The sequence below is a fragment of the Vanessa tameamea genome, chromosome 16, assembly GCF_037043105.1.
Source record: "Vanessa tameamea isolate UH-Manoa-2023 chromosome 16, ilVanTame1 primary haplotype, whole genome shotgun sequence".
NCBI lineage: Eukaryota > Metazoa > Arthropoda > Insecta > Lepidoptera > Nymphalidae > Vanessa > Vanessa tameamea.
In genome coordinates, this window is record NC_087324.1 from 1246839 (window position 1) to 1263829 (window position 16991).

Genomic DNA, 16991 nt, shown 5'->3' on the forward strand with positions numbered 1-16991 from the left:
ATATTCCAGATTGCATTATCAACTAATAAGGTAAGATGCAATATATCTCGACCTACTAAAGTGCTAATGAAATCCACCAGACGAACGTTGGGACAAGAAACTCTTTGTTCTGAAGTAGCACAGATAAACCGACCTTACAAAATAATGATGCAAATAATCCATAATCCATTTATTTATAAAACGCTTCGAGTAATTCTAAAAATTTTGCAATTAAATACGCAATAAATTTATCGATTTGTCGTATATCTAAATATGACCTAGATATAAATTGAGTGACAACATTATAACATCGATTGACGTTCTCATTTCTCACTTTCGCGTATAACAAAGACATACCGCATGTCAACAAAGAACACTCAAACATCAACTAATCGAGCAATCGACGAAAAAATAAAATCACTGTTTGCAAAGCTATGTAGTTTCAGATAAAGGGACATCACTCCCCACTTTAGACGACGTGTGATTCACGCGTATGCCGGCTTCGCGTAAAGTGCAACCATAAGCATTCGACGCGTCGGCTCGTGCGCAAGTACACTATTTACAACAGCGACCCGAGTCCTGCGCCTTGCGGAACCCCGTAACTGATTCCCTCATAATGACATTTTATTTACGGTTACTCAGTTAGTGTTCGTGATAAGAGTTCATTGTGTTATATTATCGATGTTTTATAGTTTTTAGTGTTTTTATATTGTGGTCAGTGAATTTTCAAAACAACATGTTTCCAAGAATTCAAGGATTGGTGAGTTAATGTTTTATGTATATTGTGTTTTGAGGATATTTTTGACAAAAATGGGTTTACCATAATTATGTAAAGCGTTTTATTAATAACAATAAATAGGTATAGCATTGCATTAATCGTGTCGACCTGTTTGTCTCGTTCACGGTATTAGGAAAGTATATTATTGCTTCACACTCAGCAGTAAATATTTAAAAACAAATATATATATCATGAGAAACAGCGTAATTATAATATAAAATACAGAAAGAACTTTATTTATTTATTTATTATAGATACTATATAATATAGAAAAATGTATTTAATTGTATCTATGTTACTGGACTGCTTTACAAATTTTATCATTATTGATATTATATTTTAAGTTGAATGAAGTCAGTATCGAAACCCTCGTCTTGCTAAGTAGAGACTTAAGATCTTATGATTTATGAGAGTAATTTGAACAAATATGACTCCAATGTTATTTAATAAAATATTATGAAATAACGAACCGGTAATATCCCACAATGGGAAAAGGCCTTCTCACCAGTTAAGACCTTATAACTAAGCTACTCTACCATTTGGAATATTCATATGGCATAATAACATCATATGCACGTTTTTTTAGATGTTGGCCTTCATCGTATGGATGAATTGTACGCAAATCTAAGCACTTGAAAATTCAGTAGTGTAAATTTTAATTTGCAATCTTAGGTTTAGTTCGACGACCTCTATTCACTGGGCCGTTTTGACTCTTAGGCTTTTTTGGTTATGACTAATGCTAATTAAAAAGGACTCATCGTTTAGATGAGTCCTGTCCTTAAGATACCATAAAAAGTATAAGGAAACGATTACTATGCAAACTGTATGTAGATATTAAATGAATGCTAATAATACGCAGTAAGATAAAATGCAACACTCATATGACATACTTCAAATAAATGAACAGAATTCAAGTTGAAATATTAATTAAATTTCACGCTTAAAATACACAACACTTTTTAAGAATTATTTTATTTGTGTACAAAAATATCTCATGATTAAAAAAAAATTGCATTATCACGATATTTTATATTAATCCAAATTCAAACAATCTTCAACCAAACAGTATTGTATACATTTGAATTTTTATGTATATTTGATACCCCCTATAAACGATACGATTATACGTACGATTTATACATTTTTAATTCGGTGTCCTGTTTGAACATGAAAAGTGATAAAAGTGCAGGATTGTCGACAATGATTAATTTTGTTATTGTTAATAACAGAATTAACAAAAAGCCTCAGTTTAGAATATACATTTTGGAACATATGCTGTTTTAGTAATTAAGATCAACTATTCGCAAGTAGGGAAGTAACAGGTCATTGGTGTGGATTGAATAACTAATTAGGTAAACGTTTCTATTTAAAGCGCACTTTATTTTTCTTTTATTTATATATATATATCTATTTATTTATATATAATGTTAGAAAATAATTAAGTTATACTTAGCTATATTCAGTAAAGCGTTTTCATTCAAAATAATTATTAACAAAAAAATAAACTATGCATGCTAAACTAATCTTCCGCATAGACAGAGGCGTTGTAAGAAATATTAACCATTAACATTGCCAATGCGTGGCGCATTGAAATTTTTCAATTAAGATTTTGTGTCCCTTGTTAAACTATCACACACCGCTCAAACCGAATGCAATACTACTAAGTATTACTATTTAGCAGTAGAATATATGGTGAGTGGTACCCACCCAGACAAGCGTGCACAAAGCCCTACAACCAAGTAAAAATTTTCAATTTTCATTTCAAAATTGTAAGACATATCTCTTATTTTTACCTTACAAGACATTTATTTATTCATCATACAACGAAGACATAATAATAATAATCAGCCTGTAAATTTCCCACTGCTGGGCTAAGGCCTCCTCTCCCGTTGAGGAGAAGGTATGGAGCATATTCCACCACGCTGCTCCAATGCGGGTTGGTGGAATACACATGTGGCAGAATTTCGTTGAAATTAGACACAAGCAGGTTTCCTCACGATGTTTTCCTTCACCGCCGAGCACGAGATGAATTACAAACAAATTAAGCACATGTAAATTCAGCGGTGCCTGCCTGGGTTTGAACCCGAAATCATCGGTTAAGATGCACGCGTTCTAACAACTAGGCCATCTCGGCTCTTGAACGAAGACACAAAACGTAATTTATAAATAGAAGAAAAATCAAATAGTAAAACGAGTATTAATAAATTATTTCCAATCGGGCTGACTGAGAAAGAATGGTTGTTTCGCTACGTAGACGCTGCTCTTGTAACTTACAAGGGAAAAAATTAGCTTGGACATGTGAATCGTGATCGTGGATTAATTCAGATAATCATTGAACACCATATATATATAAATAAAGGTATTCTCAATTGTTATTGATTGGTAACTTAACGAGATTTATTAAATTCAAAGCTACCTATGCTATAAAACTAAAACAGTAGTTACTTTTTTACCAAATAAATTCAGTATATTACCCTTTTTTACTTTGAATTATGATTGAATTCAAAGCGTTAAATTTAAATTTTAAAATGGCAATTGCAATAAAAAGGCTGTAGTGTATTCCAAGGATTTCAAGGAAGTATTTAAATAATACTTGTGTAAATAGAGACTTGAATTGAACAATATTGCATTTAAATGTAGTCATTTATGACTTTACACTTATTTTACGTAAATTTATGACGAGATGACAGATTTAACGCTTAAGTAACGGTTGTTGGAATAAATAAATGTTCATTGTCAGCCGAAGGACGTCCACTGCTGGACATAGGCCTCCCCCAAAGATCGCCACAACGACGCGTCTTGTGCAGCCCGCAACCAGCGGCTTCCCGCGACCTTCACCAGGTCGTCGGACCACCTTCTGTGTACACGATACTAGTAGAAGTAATTGTAAACATGATCAAAAATTCACTATTTCCATAATATAACTCCAATGAATATAAAATCGCTACAAGTGAATACTATAGTTTTCTATTAGTATTTTATTTAGAATTTGTCACTACTCCCTACGATCAAACAAATTTATCTCGGTTCTCACCTCGCTAGAAATTCAGTTCATTCTTTAATCAAGTATTTATGGCCTTAAAAACATCACACGTCAAAGTCTGAGTTCGTTAGTTAAACATAGTAATCGTAATCAAACGTCATCATGCTTAAAAAAGGTGATTATTAAAACAAAATGGTGACTAAACATCGCAAATGAAATTAGGTAATGATATTCTTGGAAATACTTCACTGTAATAAATAACTGTGATTCATTTTATCTAAGAGCTTTTCACTGGAGTTTACCTCGAAAATTCAAAAATGGTAGTGGTTCATTGGAAAATTATAAAAAGAACTATTCTATTTATTGAACATTCTATTATCAAACTCGGATTTCTTGACAAGAGAACCCAATAACTTTTTATGCTCGACTCGAGGCTTGAACCCAGAACCTTGGCCTCCATATGTTCACCAGACCAAAGAGACAGCTATAGAAAACAAACACGCGTGCGAACCCGTGGAGCAAAATTTTATCATAATATTAGGTTTGTTACAGCGTATAATATAATAAAAATATATGATGCAGAAAAAAATAAAATATCAAATGTTATTCGAATGTCAAGTAATTAACAAAAGTAATTAACGTAAGTAAATAACCTTACCGATCGAAAGACATTAGCCAAAATTTTATCGTTATTATTTTTATGGTAGGTATTTAATTTCTAAGCGTTATTTAAATATTGTATTCTTTAGCCTCGGCCACGACGGATAATCTCTATAGACAAAGAAATTGTATAGGAGATATACTTTATATAATCTGTACTTATATTATAAATACGAATGCTGACTGTATGTGTGTCTACCTGTTACGCCTTCACGGCAAACCACTGAAAGGAATTTGATGAAATTTCTAGAGAAAATTTGTTTTTTTTTAATTTTATTTCTACGTACATAGATTAAAAGAAAAGAGCAAATTGACGTCCAGAAACGCTGACATAACTATTATGAACATAGATATTAATTTATTTAGTGTATTTCGCGAATAGATGTTATTTATAATGACGCTATAGGAAATTTCTGTTATCAATTATAAAAAAACACTCGGCTTTTTTGTGATAAAGTGCAATGTATTGATTTTATAATTAGTGATGACGTCATGCGGGAAGTCATTGTAATATAATACTAAAATATATACTAAATGATTGAGTCACCATTAAAAAAATCTTACCCATAATTCCAAGATATTCAGAAAAATTAACTAAATACCTAAGGTTTGATCTAACGCGGCCTTCCCAAATTACAAAGGAATAATAACATTTATTTACCGTCAAGTTTATGTGATTAGAGGTAATTTACAAACGTACAATGCAAAAATACATTCAAACTTCCTCTGGCGTTGATTACAAATTTCGTTATTGACTTATTAATAGTTTTTGTGACCTTTACGAAAGGTCAACATGGTACAGCTTGATAATATGACGGTTTTTAAGATAGATAAATCTATTTTCCTTATAAATAATTTATATTTATATACTTACCAACATTTATATATATGGGACAATATCTTGTCTGACTACTTATTAACGCGCACTTGCACTATTAGACATTCAGACGTAAAATTTTGATGTAGACTTTCGTATTTGTATACAGTATATCGTAACAGAATGGAATTTATAAAATTTCAGTTTAAGAGGAAACAAAATTACATCATGGATGTTCCACAAACCAATCAACTGGTCTTAATCAGCCTGTAAATTTCCCACTACTGGGCTAAGGCCTCCTCTCCCGTTGAGGAGAAGGTATGGAGCATATTCCACCACGCTGCTCCAAATGCGGGTTGGTGGAATACACATGTGGCAGAATTTCGTTGAAATTAGACACATGCAGGTTTCCTCACGATGTTTTTCTTCACCGCCGAGCATGAGATGAATTATAAATACAAATTAAGCACATGAAAATTCAGTGGTGCCTGCCTGGGTTTGAACCCGAAATCATCGGTTAAGATGCACGCGTTCTAACCACTGGGCCATCTCGGCTCAATCAACTGGTCAAAATTTCATTAATTTTAAAACAGGAAAACTATTTAAAACAGCTACATATGTTATGATGTTTTTCTACTTAAAATAGCACGCATTTTATAAAAACATGTCATTACAGTGAATCAATTACTTATAAAAAAATCAATATTAATAACACTAATATGAATTTCACGCTGGCCAAATTAGACGTCTTGAATAAAATCGGGTAAAATTGCGAAGTATTGATACTTCAATTATATTATTATATATTCTAAAACTTCCTAAACATGCTGCATTATAGTATAAATTATATCTAAACTAAGTCTTATTTATTAGTACAGATATATAATTACACCCGTGATAGCACAGTGGTTAGAACTCGTACATCTTAAACGACGATTGCGGGTACAAACCCAGGCAAGCACCACTGAATTTTCATGTGCTTAATTTGTGTTTATAATTTATATAGTCATCGTCCGTGAAGAATAACATCGTAAGGAAACCTGCATGTATCTAATTTCAACGAAATTCTGCCCACCGACCTACATTGGAGCGCCATGGTGGAATAAGCTCCTAACATACTCCTCAAAGGGAGAGGAAGCCTTAGCCCAGCAGTGGGATATTTACAGGCTGTACATGTTGTTGTCTGTATATATCATTATATTGATATAAAATATTAATTAATATTATTTCCGTTTAAAAATTAAACCATTAATTTCAACAAAGGACTCATTAAGTACTTGTTAAATTCGTGGAAGGTTTTTAGAAGCGATAAGGGTACATTCTTAAGTGCTTCAGTTTCGAGTTAACGCCATTGTGTATTTCTAAGCCTCACCATTACGCGCAATTAAGATCGTCCGGGTGTGGCTATTTTTGTTTACAAAGTAATTCATAGTTGTTAAGCCGTTCCTTATCGCAAACAGCTGATGAATAAAGGCTTTTATGTGAACGTTATAATAGCAGGTAGGTAAGTTTTAAAACAACCGTTTTCAATGTGTTTCTGCTTAAGTAATATTAAGAGATTTCAATAGAGAACGGATTGGCATTCTTTTAAATTAAATTATTAACTTATAAAATATAATGATTGTAAAAAATACTTATGATTTTATATTTTTTATCAAATAAAAATATTGAATGAAGGAATTTTGGTTTACTAACATTCGCTGTTTTAAGATTTTAGAACAGCTTTTAAAATAACTTTTTTTAATTATATATTGTAGAGTTAGTTTGTCATATTATAAAATAAGTACATATATTAATTAATCGCAGAATAAAACATCTAACTACGAGTAACTAACAGTTTTACTTTTCTCTAATATATATTGACATATATATTTAATACAACTTTTAATATTATGTTACGGATGTAAACGACGATAACCCAAGGCATACATTCCAAATCCAAAACTTACAACTCTTAAATAATTACTTGGTAAACTTTACAGCTAAAATTAAGAAATATTAATATTTTCTATTATCTTTAAGCAGAATGAAGAGATAATAAAACCACGTCTGTTTGAATGAGGCTAACTTGTTTAAAACGGGTCTTTCAAAATACATTTATAAAAGCATTAATTCATTCAATTGAAGGCCTTTACCGTCATATATGTAAAAAAATGTGATAATCGACGTCAAAAGGACGTATGGGGAAAATGGTACAATTAATTAAATACGCATTTCGTATAAATGTTAAATGACATATTAATTTATTTTTTTTTAATAGTGGGGTAACCTTTCTCTCAGACATATAACCAGGATGTGATTTAAATACAAATAATTTGATTTTTATAAAGGAACATGAATTTGTACTAAAATTTAAATTGTTATTATAAATGTCGTATTAAATATTGAAACATTACGGTAACTTTTTATTTTTTTATTCTCTTGTATCCCGTCATAAGTTCTACATTGTCCAAAAAAAATTACGAGCTTTATGCAGTCGTTAACATCCCCTTGATAGATTAATGTCGGAAATGCAAACACCAAAGACATGAGAAAAGATTTTTAATCCGTATGTTAACATATTCGAGAACGTTCCAGAAGCAAGTGAGTGATGTCAATTTTTAAAACTATACAGCTAAGGAACATTCTTTAAGACCCAATTATTAAGCATTTATAGAGTAAGATACAATAGACATTATGTGAGACCCAATTCATAAATATTTTCCTTATGACATTGTGTTTACAAAGACAGCTCTAATACCCCTGAGTTAAGTATATCGAAATGACATATACATATATCTAAAATATAAGACATTTGACCTTGACCTATACCAGATAAAATATTTATGTATAATATACTCGGTGGTAGAGTTTTGTTCAAGCCTACCTCATACGACATTCTACCGCCAAACAACAGTATTTAGTATTGCTGTATTGCACAAAGGACATAACATCTTAGTTCCCGAGGTTGTTGGAGCATTGATCTAAGGAATGGATATTTCTTAAAGGACAATGTCCAACAGCAGTTGTGATCAGTTTCCGATTGGTCGATGTGCTCGACCGCATTATTGTTTATAATATATAAATCATTAATTCCAAAATTGTCTTCTGTATAATGGAGTATATATATATATATATATATATATATATATATATATATATATATATATGTTCAAGTACGATATTTTGTACGAAAACAATTTTGTATTATTTTTTTACGTATTCAAACCTTGGAATATCTAATGTATCTTTAATCATTTATTACGCAATTCGAAACTCGTTTTTGATAACATATATTAATTTTAATAACATATCTTTATTTACAAACGAAGATTATATCCTGTTTAAAAATAAAGTTTGAGACATATTCATGCAGTTGTTCTAATGAATATTGTTGCAAAATTAAATTTCACCACCTGTACGTCCTGGCATATAAATAAACTCTTTTGAGTTTTGTCAAAGTCAACATCTCATCGGGTCACGAGAATGGCATATATGCTCCACCCAGTTATCTAGTCTCCCTTGAGAGTTACCGTTGTCCGAATTCGGACAAAAATGTCCTCGTCGTCGTCAATCATACTTATGAAACGGTTACAAAGTTAAGGTTTCTTGTAACAGGTAACCGATACGTTTACATAACATTACAAACATTCAAATGTAAATATTAAACAGACTTCGTTTCAGGGTCACTGACTTCGAGCCAGTGTTTATATTTAACACGTTTTCATTATACAGTCAAAATCTGTTATAACGACATAGAAGGGATACTCATATTCAGTCGTAAAAACCAATAGTCGTAACAACCAGTGATGCTTATTTTTTTATGAAGTGTTATTATTGAATGTGTAGGTCACAGGTATTAATATGCAAAATATAATAATGTATCAAATTAAATTATATTTCGTTTATTTCAATCAAAACGTATGCATATTAAGAAAGAACAATGTCATTTTCCTGTATGCATAAAATCTGTAATTTTAGTTTGTTTGGAACACTTCTGTCTTGTATACACATTTTGTAATTCACTTTGGAGTTTAAACAGCGTATCGTTATAATTTCCCTGCATGTGAAACTGTTCATTAAAAAGAACAATCTTGCGTAATACACTAACAGCATTCAGCCTGGACCTTTGATTTTGGTCAATATAACCGATATGTTGTTCTAAACGATGTCATCACAAACGGTTTTAACTGTATTTGCAACAAGTATTTAATACTAAAAATTAAACAGTTAAACCCACTTAGCTCGACTTATTCATGTTTTTTTTTTATTATTAGCCTCGTGTACATATAGCTACATACTATGTAATGTTTTAAAAATATACACGAGTTTAAACTATGATGTCTTAATGACTGACTGAAACAAGAAATAGTTTAAGAACGTTTAAAAGTGAGAAAATTACAATTTAACTAAACGTATTGTTCCCGCACCGTGTATACGAAAATTTTAAAAAATTGAGTGAGTACTGCGTCTCATTCTTTGCCAGAAATAAGCCGTCCTTGCTCTGAGAATGACAAAAAAGTGAGGAACTCTCGCAGTAGCAAACATGGCTTTAGGCGTTTAAGGGCCCGTCCCTTGATAATTTTCCGATTTTAATAAAAAAATTAGCATGAAATACTGCAAACCGATGACAGTAAAACAATACAACACTGGTATCGTCATAAAATTATTAATTCGAGATTATATTTTTGCACTTTATTTTATATGTCATTCGACCTTTTAAGTTTTTATTAAGATATTATGATCTTGATGTCATAATAGTTACAAAATGTTATATCGTAAAATGTGTTTAATGTTAAAATTATAAAATATATTTGCAAATAGAACGTGCATTTTTTTTTTTGTTTTGAAATTTGTGTGGATAATTTGCAATAACTTATACAATTTTAAAGCGCTTCCTTTTCAAACTGGTGGAATGACATTTTTTTAAATGGTGCAAATAAATGCCCAAATTAAATAATGATCACCTGATTAGAGAAATAGACGGACCGAATTGAATAGATACTTTTTTTACGAAAACACATAAGAATTTTGCACATCTAACATGTAACAGACTAAGTTGCGATCTGACGCCGCGCCCTGCCGGTGCGGTTGCCTCGACGTGCACAGAGAACAATACTCATAAACATTGTTGTGGTTGTTTCGTTAAAATCCAATCTATCTGTCTCTACCAATATTGATACAACATGTGAATAAGACAGAATTACCATACGAATCCCATAAAATGATATTTATAGATACAAGGGGTAATTGTTCAAAGTAATCTTGGTGAAGTTATTTCTTATAAGACTTCACTACAAAACAAACGTCCGTTTTATGGAGATTTGTTCTCGTAAAAGAAAAGAGATAATTGCAATTTAATGCGATTTGAACTTTGCTAATAAAAGTGATTGCGTTCGGGATTAAGTCTAGATAACTTGAATACTTTGTACAGAAACATTTCATTTACATTTCTTTTACGGAATACAACTTTGCGATGCTCCATAATAAACGTTATATTGTTTTATGTTTCAACAGAATATATACGAAGTTGCGGGTTCAAACCCGGGCAAGTCCTGAAGTGTTTCCATATACATACATCTTTGCTCGGCTTGAAATAAATGTGAGGAAACCTACGTTACAAATCAATCTGATTTGGTTGGTGGAATTAGAACACCCTGGATGTTGGAGTAACCTCAAAATTTTCTTTTTAAACCGAGAAGTTTTTGTACTTGTATTATATTTCCAAGCATTTGATAAGAGACATCCTATGTCTATACTGATATTATAAATGTTATGTATGTCCAGTTGAAAAATAGATCCACTACGATCACAATAAAAAGTAACTACGGCACAAATCCCGGTCGCGTGGACACCAGGCCACGAATGGACGCTACATTTCTTTATTAAAACGTAACGATACTGGACGTAAACTGGATAAATATATCTGTAAAAAATGTAGACGGGTTACTGTTACAGAATGTTTTTTTATGAATCCAACTGCAATCAACAAAAATATTGCAATACTCGAAATTCAAAACAGACTTCATTTAAACAGGTTTCTATTTTATAGTTGGAATATCATATTACAAATCTATCGTATTTCAAAGCAGTTTGTTGGAATTGCGAACTCTATAACGACGAATCAGTTGTAACTGATTTGTAGAGCTAGCAGCTACCAATTCTAGCTGTAGATACTGGGTTAAACTTATAAAAAGTCATTGGGTCCTTTTCGAGAAATCCTAAGAACCCTGATCGTGATAAGTGCGGTGTTTACATTTAAAAGTCTTAGAAAGTACTTAAAGCAAATAGTCTGAATACCCTCCGATAATGTCGGATCACGGCATTGAAGATATAACTTGGTATATTCGCTTGGTGGTAGGGCATTGTGCAAGCATGTCCGGGTCGGTGTCATTCCTCATGTATCCACTCATTATATATTGGCATTGGCGATGTAAGGAAGGGTGCCAATGTCTATGGGCACTGGTGACCACTGTTGAGTACTTAATTGTATCATCGGTGCGTTTTGTTAAAATTAAGAGTTAAACGAGTATCTTATGAATGTCACTAGATGGCGTTGATATTTTTTTTTGTTTCTAAATCGCGCTGTTGTTTTTTTTGTAAATAATATATATGCTTTTGTGTGGATGTGATGCAGATTGATCAAATTTATTGAAGTTTCGTGTACAGTAAAACTTATATTTCATTCATCGTTCTGCCCTCCGATTACTTTCGGACGAAAACAGATATTATTTCTACAAATGCTAAAAATGTCTACGGTGCCTAAGTCAGTCGAGAAGCAACAAGAACAAATCGATGTGTCATTGATTTCTAACTATTTTAAAACACTCTCATTTGATATTATTGTTGCGAAGTATTTAGTAATCGTAAGACTATATAAAAACCGCAGTGTTTCCTTCGTGCATTTGTCCTCTGCGGTTATATAATAAATTTAATTCAATCACAAGATACCTATGGCAAATGTTTTATGATTAATTCATAAATTAAAGATTAATCTTGATCCTTGATATCAAAACAGAGTTTAACTTTACATAGATAAAAATATGAAACGAAACTCTATGTATCAATTGCAATTATCTCGGTAAATAAATTTTCAAACACTATTTTCAACATAAGTATATAGAATTATCACGTGATGATGCTGATTCAAATATCATTATTTGCTTTTTGCCAAATAGATAGGCAATCTCCAATGTTTAACCGTTAAGAAAACATTTAAAATTCGAACATGTTTTTACTGGAAATTAATTTTACATATACACAGACACACACACTTGCAACTTTTCATACTTCAATAATATCATAATTAAATTATTATATTACGTTTTAATATAATCATTCATTCTTATGTAAATGATGTTGAACAGTAAACAAGTCATTTATTAAATAAATGTATATAACATAACAATTATATTTATCGCTTGAGAGTTTATTGTGCGTAATTAGCTATTTTTGTTTAGACTGCATATTCAGTTATGCTTACATAAAATAAAACTAAGACTAATGTGATCGATAGGTTATTGTAAAAAATATAAGGGGTTGTAAATTTATTTAATTACATTACATTACATTAATAGACTCTAAACTGCTGGGCTAAGGCCTCCTCTCCCTTTGAGGAGAAGGTATGGAGCATAATATTCCACCACGCTACTCCAATGCGCGTTGGTGGATACACATGTGGCAGGATTTCGATGAAATTAGACACATGCAGGTTTCATCACGGTGTTTTCCTTAACCGCCGAGCACGAGATGAATTATAAACACAAATTAAGCACATGGAAATTCAGTGGTGCTTGCCTGGGTTTGAACCCGCAATCATCGGTTAAGATGCACGCATTCTAACCACTGGGCCATCTCGACTCAATTTATATAATATATATTTAAAAATAGATCTGGTCAGTCCACGCAATAACGAATATAATCTTTATATTTTATTGCCGTCGTTATTTTTACACGAACGACACTCTCTCGCCGGTAACTTAGCATGGAGAAGGTGCCTTTATAAGTGATAGGTTTATAAGATCTTTAAAATTAAAGTTGTTATAAGAGTATACAATTATAATATTTTTTTTATACATATTTCTAACTTTTCCTTGTTAAAAGTTTTTATTTGACTGATTTGACGTTCATCGTAGAAATGTTTTCAAATATAAAATTAATACAGAAAGTAATTAATTCTTGAAAATATTTATAACCCATTTTTTTTTTATTTTTACACTCAATTAACAACAACGTGATAACTTATCGGAGTTAAATATTAGGAATTTATAAAAAAAAATGTATCGTAATTTGTACTCGAGTATATACTTTTAAAATTTAATAAATACTTCATCGGAAAGTAATTTATCTGTTTTGTAATTCATCACGTACTCAATGAATAATCGTGAGAGCCTGCATGTATTGGATACAATTCTATTACATGTGTCCAACTCACAGTGAGTATTGAGGTAGGTTGACCTCCAAACTCTGCCTATAACTTTTTTTATGATATAAGTAGGTGGACGAGCAAATTGACCATCTGATGGTCAGTGGTCACCGCCGATCATAGACAATGGCGCTGTAAGAAATACAGTCATCCCTAACCAAGCGCCACCAACCTAACAAAGATTATGTGCCTGTATTTGCACTGGCTCTCTCACCCTTCAAACAGGAACACAATGAGTACTGCTGTTTGACGGTAGAATATCTGATGAGTTGGTGACACCTACCCAGACGGGCTTACACAAAGAATAATAATGAAATTTCCATAATTTCAGTACTACATAAAATATCCAAGCAAGCGTACAATATATAAAATTCCAATTCCATAAAGCATGTTTACTGTTTAAAAGTCTATTTAAACACGACGTTATTAAATATTGGCACTTTTCTTCTCCCACGACTTCAGAAAATTAATACGTGACCGGCGTTTTAATATATATTGACGGATAAATTACTTTTTAAATAAATACTCAGCAACAATGTTCCCCGTAACACGTACCATACTTCTTGGTTAAATAATAGTCATTATTAATATGATACCCAAGTCATAAACGGTTACATATTATTACAGAGTAACTTGTTACAGATGTTTATTAGGTGACAGTTATCGAATTAGTTATTATGCATTCAAATATTCAAAATAAAAAATATATATATGTTAAAAAAAAACTATGTTTTTTATATCTTCCGTGATCTAACTTGACTAAAAATACTATATTATATATTTAATACCATTAACATAAATAGCAAAACGTGCAGAAATATGATATATCTTTCCTACGCGTATAAAGTTATTCTTCCCATTCTAATCAAATAAATAAATATGCATCTACTTTACATATATTTATGAATTACTAGTTGTCGGGCGTGGCTTCGCACGCGTTTTAGGAATAGGTTGTCAGGTATTATTCATTAAAAAGTAACCTATGTCGTTCCTTGGGGTTCAAACTTGCTTAATACCAAATATCATCAGATTTAGTTTAGCGGTTTGCTCGTGAAAGAGCAACCGACGGAAAGACAGAGTTTGACTTAACAGAATCAACCTTCGGAACAGGCGAGTAAGAGTTTCGTTCCCTGCTCATACATAATTGTTTCGGTCTAAATATTATCTTTGTAAGTTTTCCGTATACTCGACACCTTTGAAATAAAGGGTTGCGTTCAAATGAGGGTAATAATAATTGTTAATAAGTCACCGGGTCACAAATTTCTAAACAATGTAGAATAAATAAAGCCATATCAAACTAACAAAAAGACTCACGGAGACATGGACACGGAGCCTTATTTTGACAATACTTTTTTTTAAATAGTTTAATATTTTATAATTAATCTTTTACATGATTCAGGTTAGTGTTTCTTTTTATTTCCCAACTTACGTTGATATGATACGAACAGAAATAATAACTATCCCTTATATCGTCTCTAAAAATAATAACAAACCAAGATGTTATTCCTCTAATTCCTGTAATTACACTGGCTCAGTCACCCATCAAACCGGAACAAAGCAATAATGCTGTTTGACAGTGAAACAAGTGATGGGTATTGGCTTTATTTTTTTATTATTACTAGGATTAAGCGTTTGGAAATCTCGTATCGTATGCCATTACGTTTGGGAGTATTTCCGTGTCAATTGGAAAATATTTTTATTTGATTAACGATAACTAAACTTAATTGAAAATCGACGCAACCGTAACGATTCAATTTTCAGTTTCTACGCCATTACCAATAAAAAAATTTGTTGAAATTTTATAACAACAGAAAACTTTATGATACTTCATTGCGAGCTGTTTTCAATTACCAACAATTAAAACGTAAATAGAAATTTAAACATTTCGATTAAGTCCTATAAAATGAAGAATTTAAAGTGTTACCAATGAAATATAGCCATGAGTTTATTGGGACAATCGTAAAATATTTATCAACGTATATTTGCTTAAACATTCAGTCACATGATTCTCTTTGAAGTTTCTGAGAATAAAAGCCTGACAAGAAATGATGTCAGTCATTTAATACGAGGTTCTGACGGACACGAATTGGATACGTATGTATGTTAGGAAATCAGATATTGGGGCAGCCATTTTTTGTCTATCCCCTGGGAACCAATTTCGTAATAAAACGAACGTGTCGATCGAGGATATAATTTAAAAATGGAATAGAATGGACGTATACCACTGAATTGATGTTAATTTGTCTTGATTATTCCTCTCGTGCTTAGGGATGAAGGAAAACATCGGGTTGTTTGCAGTAGCGTGGTAAATCTTTTCCTTCTTATATACTATAGATGGAAGCTCAAAATGAGTTGGAAACTCAATTGATGAAAAATGACAACCACCGCTCATGGACATATGCAACAATGGCGGCTTGCAAATGCGCTGCCGGCCTTTAAGAAATGTGAACGCTCTTTACTTAAGGTACCTTCTTCAAAAGGGAGACCTTTGCCCAACAGTTTGACATTAACAAGCTGATACTATTTACTTGAATTAAATAAACATCATATTGTAGGAAGAGTGATGGTAACTACACCTATTACGATTGCATTAGCAGCCTTTAAATTTCCCACTGCTGGGCTAAAGGCCTCCTCTCCCTTTGTGAAGAAGGTTTGGAGCATATTCCACCACGCTGCTCCAATGCGGGTTGGCAGAATACACATGTGACAGAATTTCGTTGAAATTAGACACATGCAGGTTTCCTCACGATGTTTTCCTTCACCGCCGAGCACGAGATGAATTATAAACACAAATTAAGCACATGAAAATTCAAAATCATCGGTTAAGATGCACGCGTTCTAACCACTGGGCCACCTCGGCTTTTACGATTATTTAGGTTTTAATATGAATTTTACGTTTCGGGTTACATAATGTTTTACGACGTCTATTTTATGAATGAAAACAATAATATTGTTTAAAAATCGTCATTTATTTGTTTCGATTCTTTCCTTGTTTATTCGTTTAAAACATTACTCATTTAATTTATTTGTTGCTTAATGAAAATATGTTATTAAGTAAATTCTATGATTGTTGCGGCTTACACTGATGACGATGACGTCATTATGATCGAATTCGGTCGCGGCGGCGAATCTCAAAAACCAGTCAACTACGCAAGACATATTATTATTATTATTAAATTGCACAAGGGTGTTAGTAAACAGATGCACTGTTCCCTTACTCTTATAATCCGACGGAACGAAAAATCCGACAAAATCGATCTGATCCGAAAGAGTTAAGGCGCAGGACCGACTACGAGCTATTCGAGCCATGGGAGTATACAGTGTACCCCTTCCAACTTCCTGACTTGGCGCTGTTACTAAAAAATTTTTG

General features: G+C 32.0%; 2 protein-coding genes across 4 annotated transcripts in view; one reads left to right on the forward strand and one right to left on the reverse strand.

Moving 5' to 3' along the window:
• Positions 1-16991, reverse strand: part of LOC113396155 (adenylate cyclase type 2-like) — a 198437-nt gene that overhangs the window by 37493 nt on the left and 143953 nt on the right. The gene's annotated exons all lie outside the window — the stretch shown is intronic.
• Positions 453-16991, forward strand: part of LOC113396156 (probable E3 ubiquitin-protein ligase sinah) — a 56210-nt gene continuing 39671 nt past the window's right edge. Inside the window, exon 1 of the mRNA XM_026633983.2 lies at positions 453-739. Coding sequence (XP_026489768.1) covers positions 716-739 — 24 coding nt within the window. The 5' untranslated portion in view covers positions 453-715. The remainder of the gene's footprint in view (positions 740-16991) is intronic.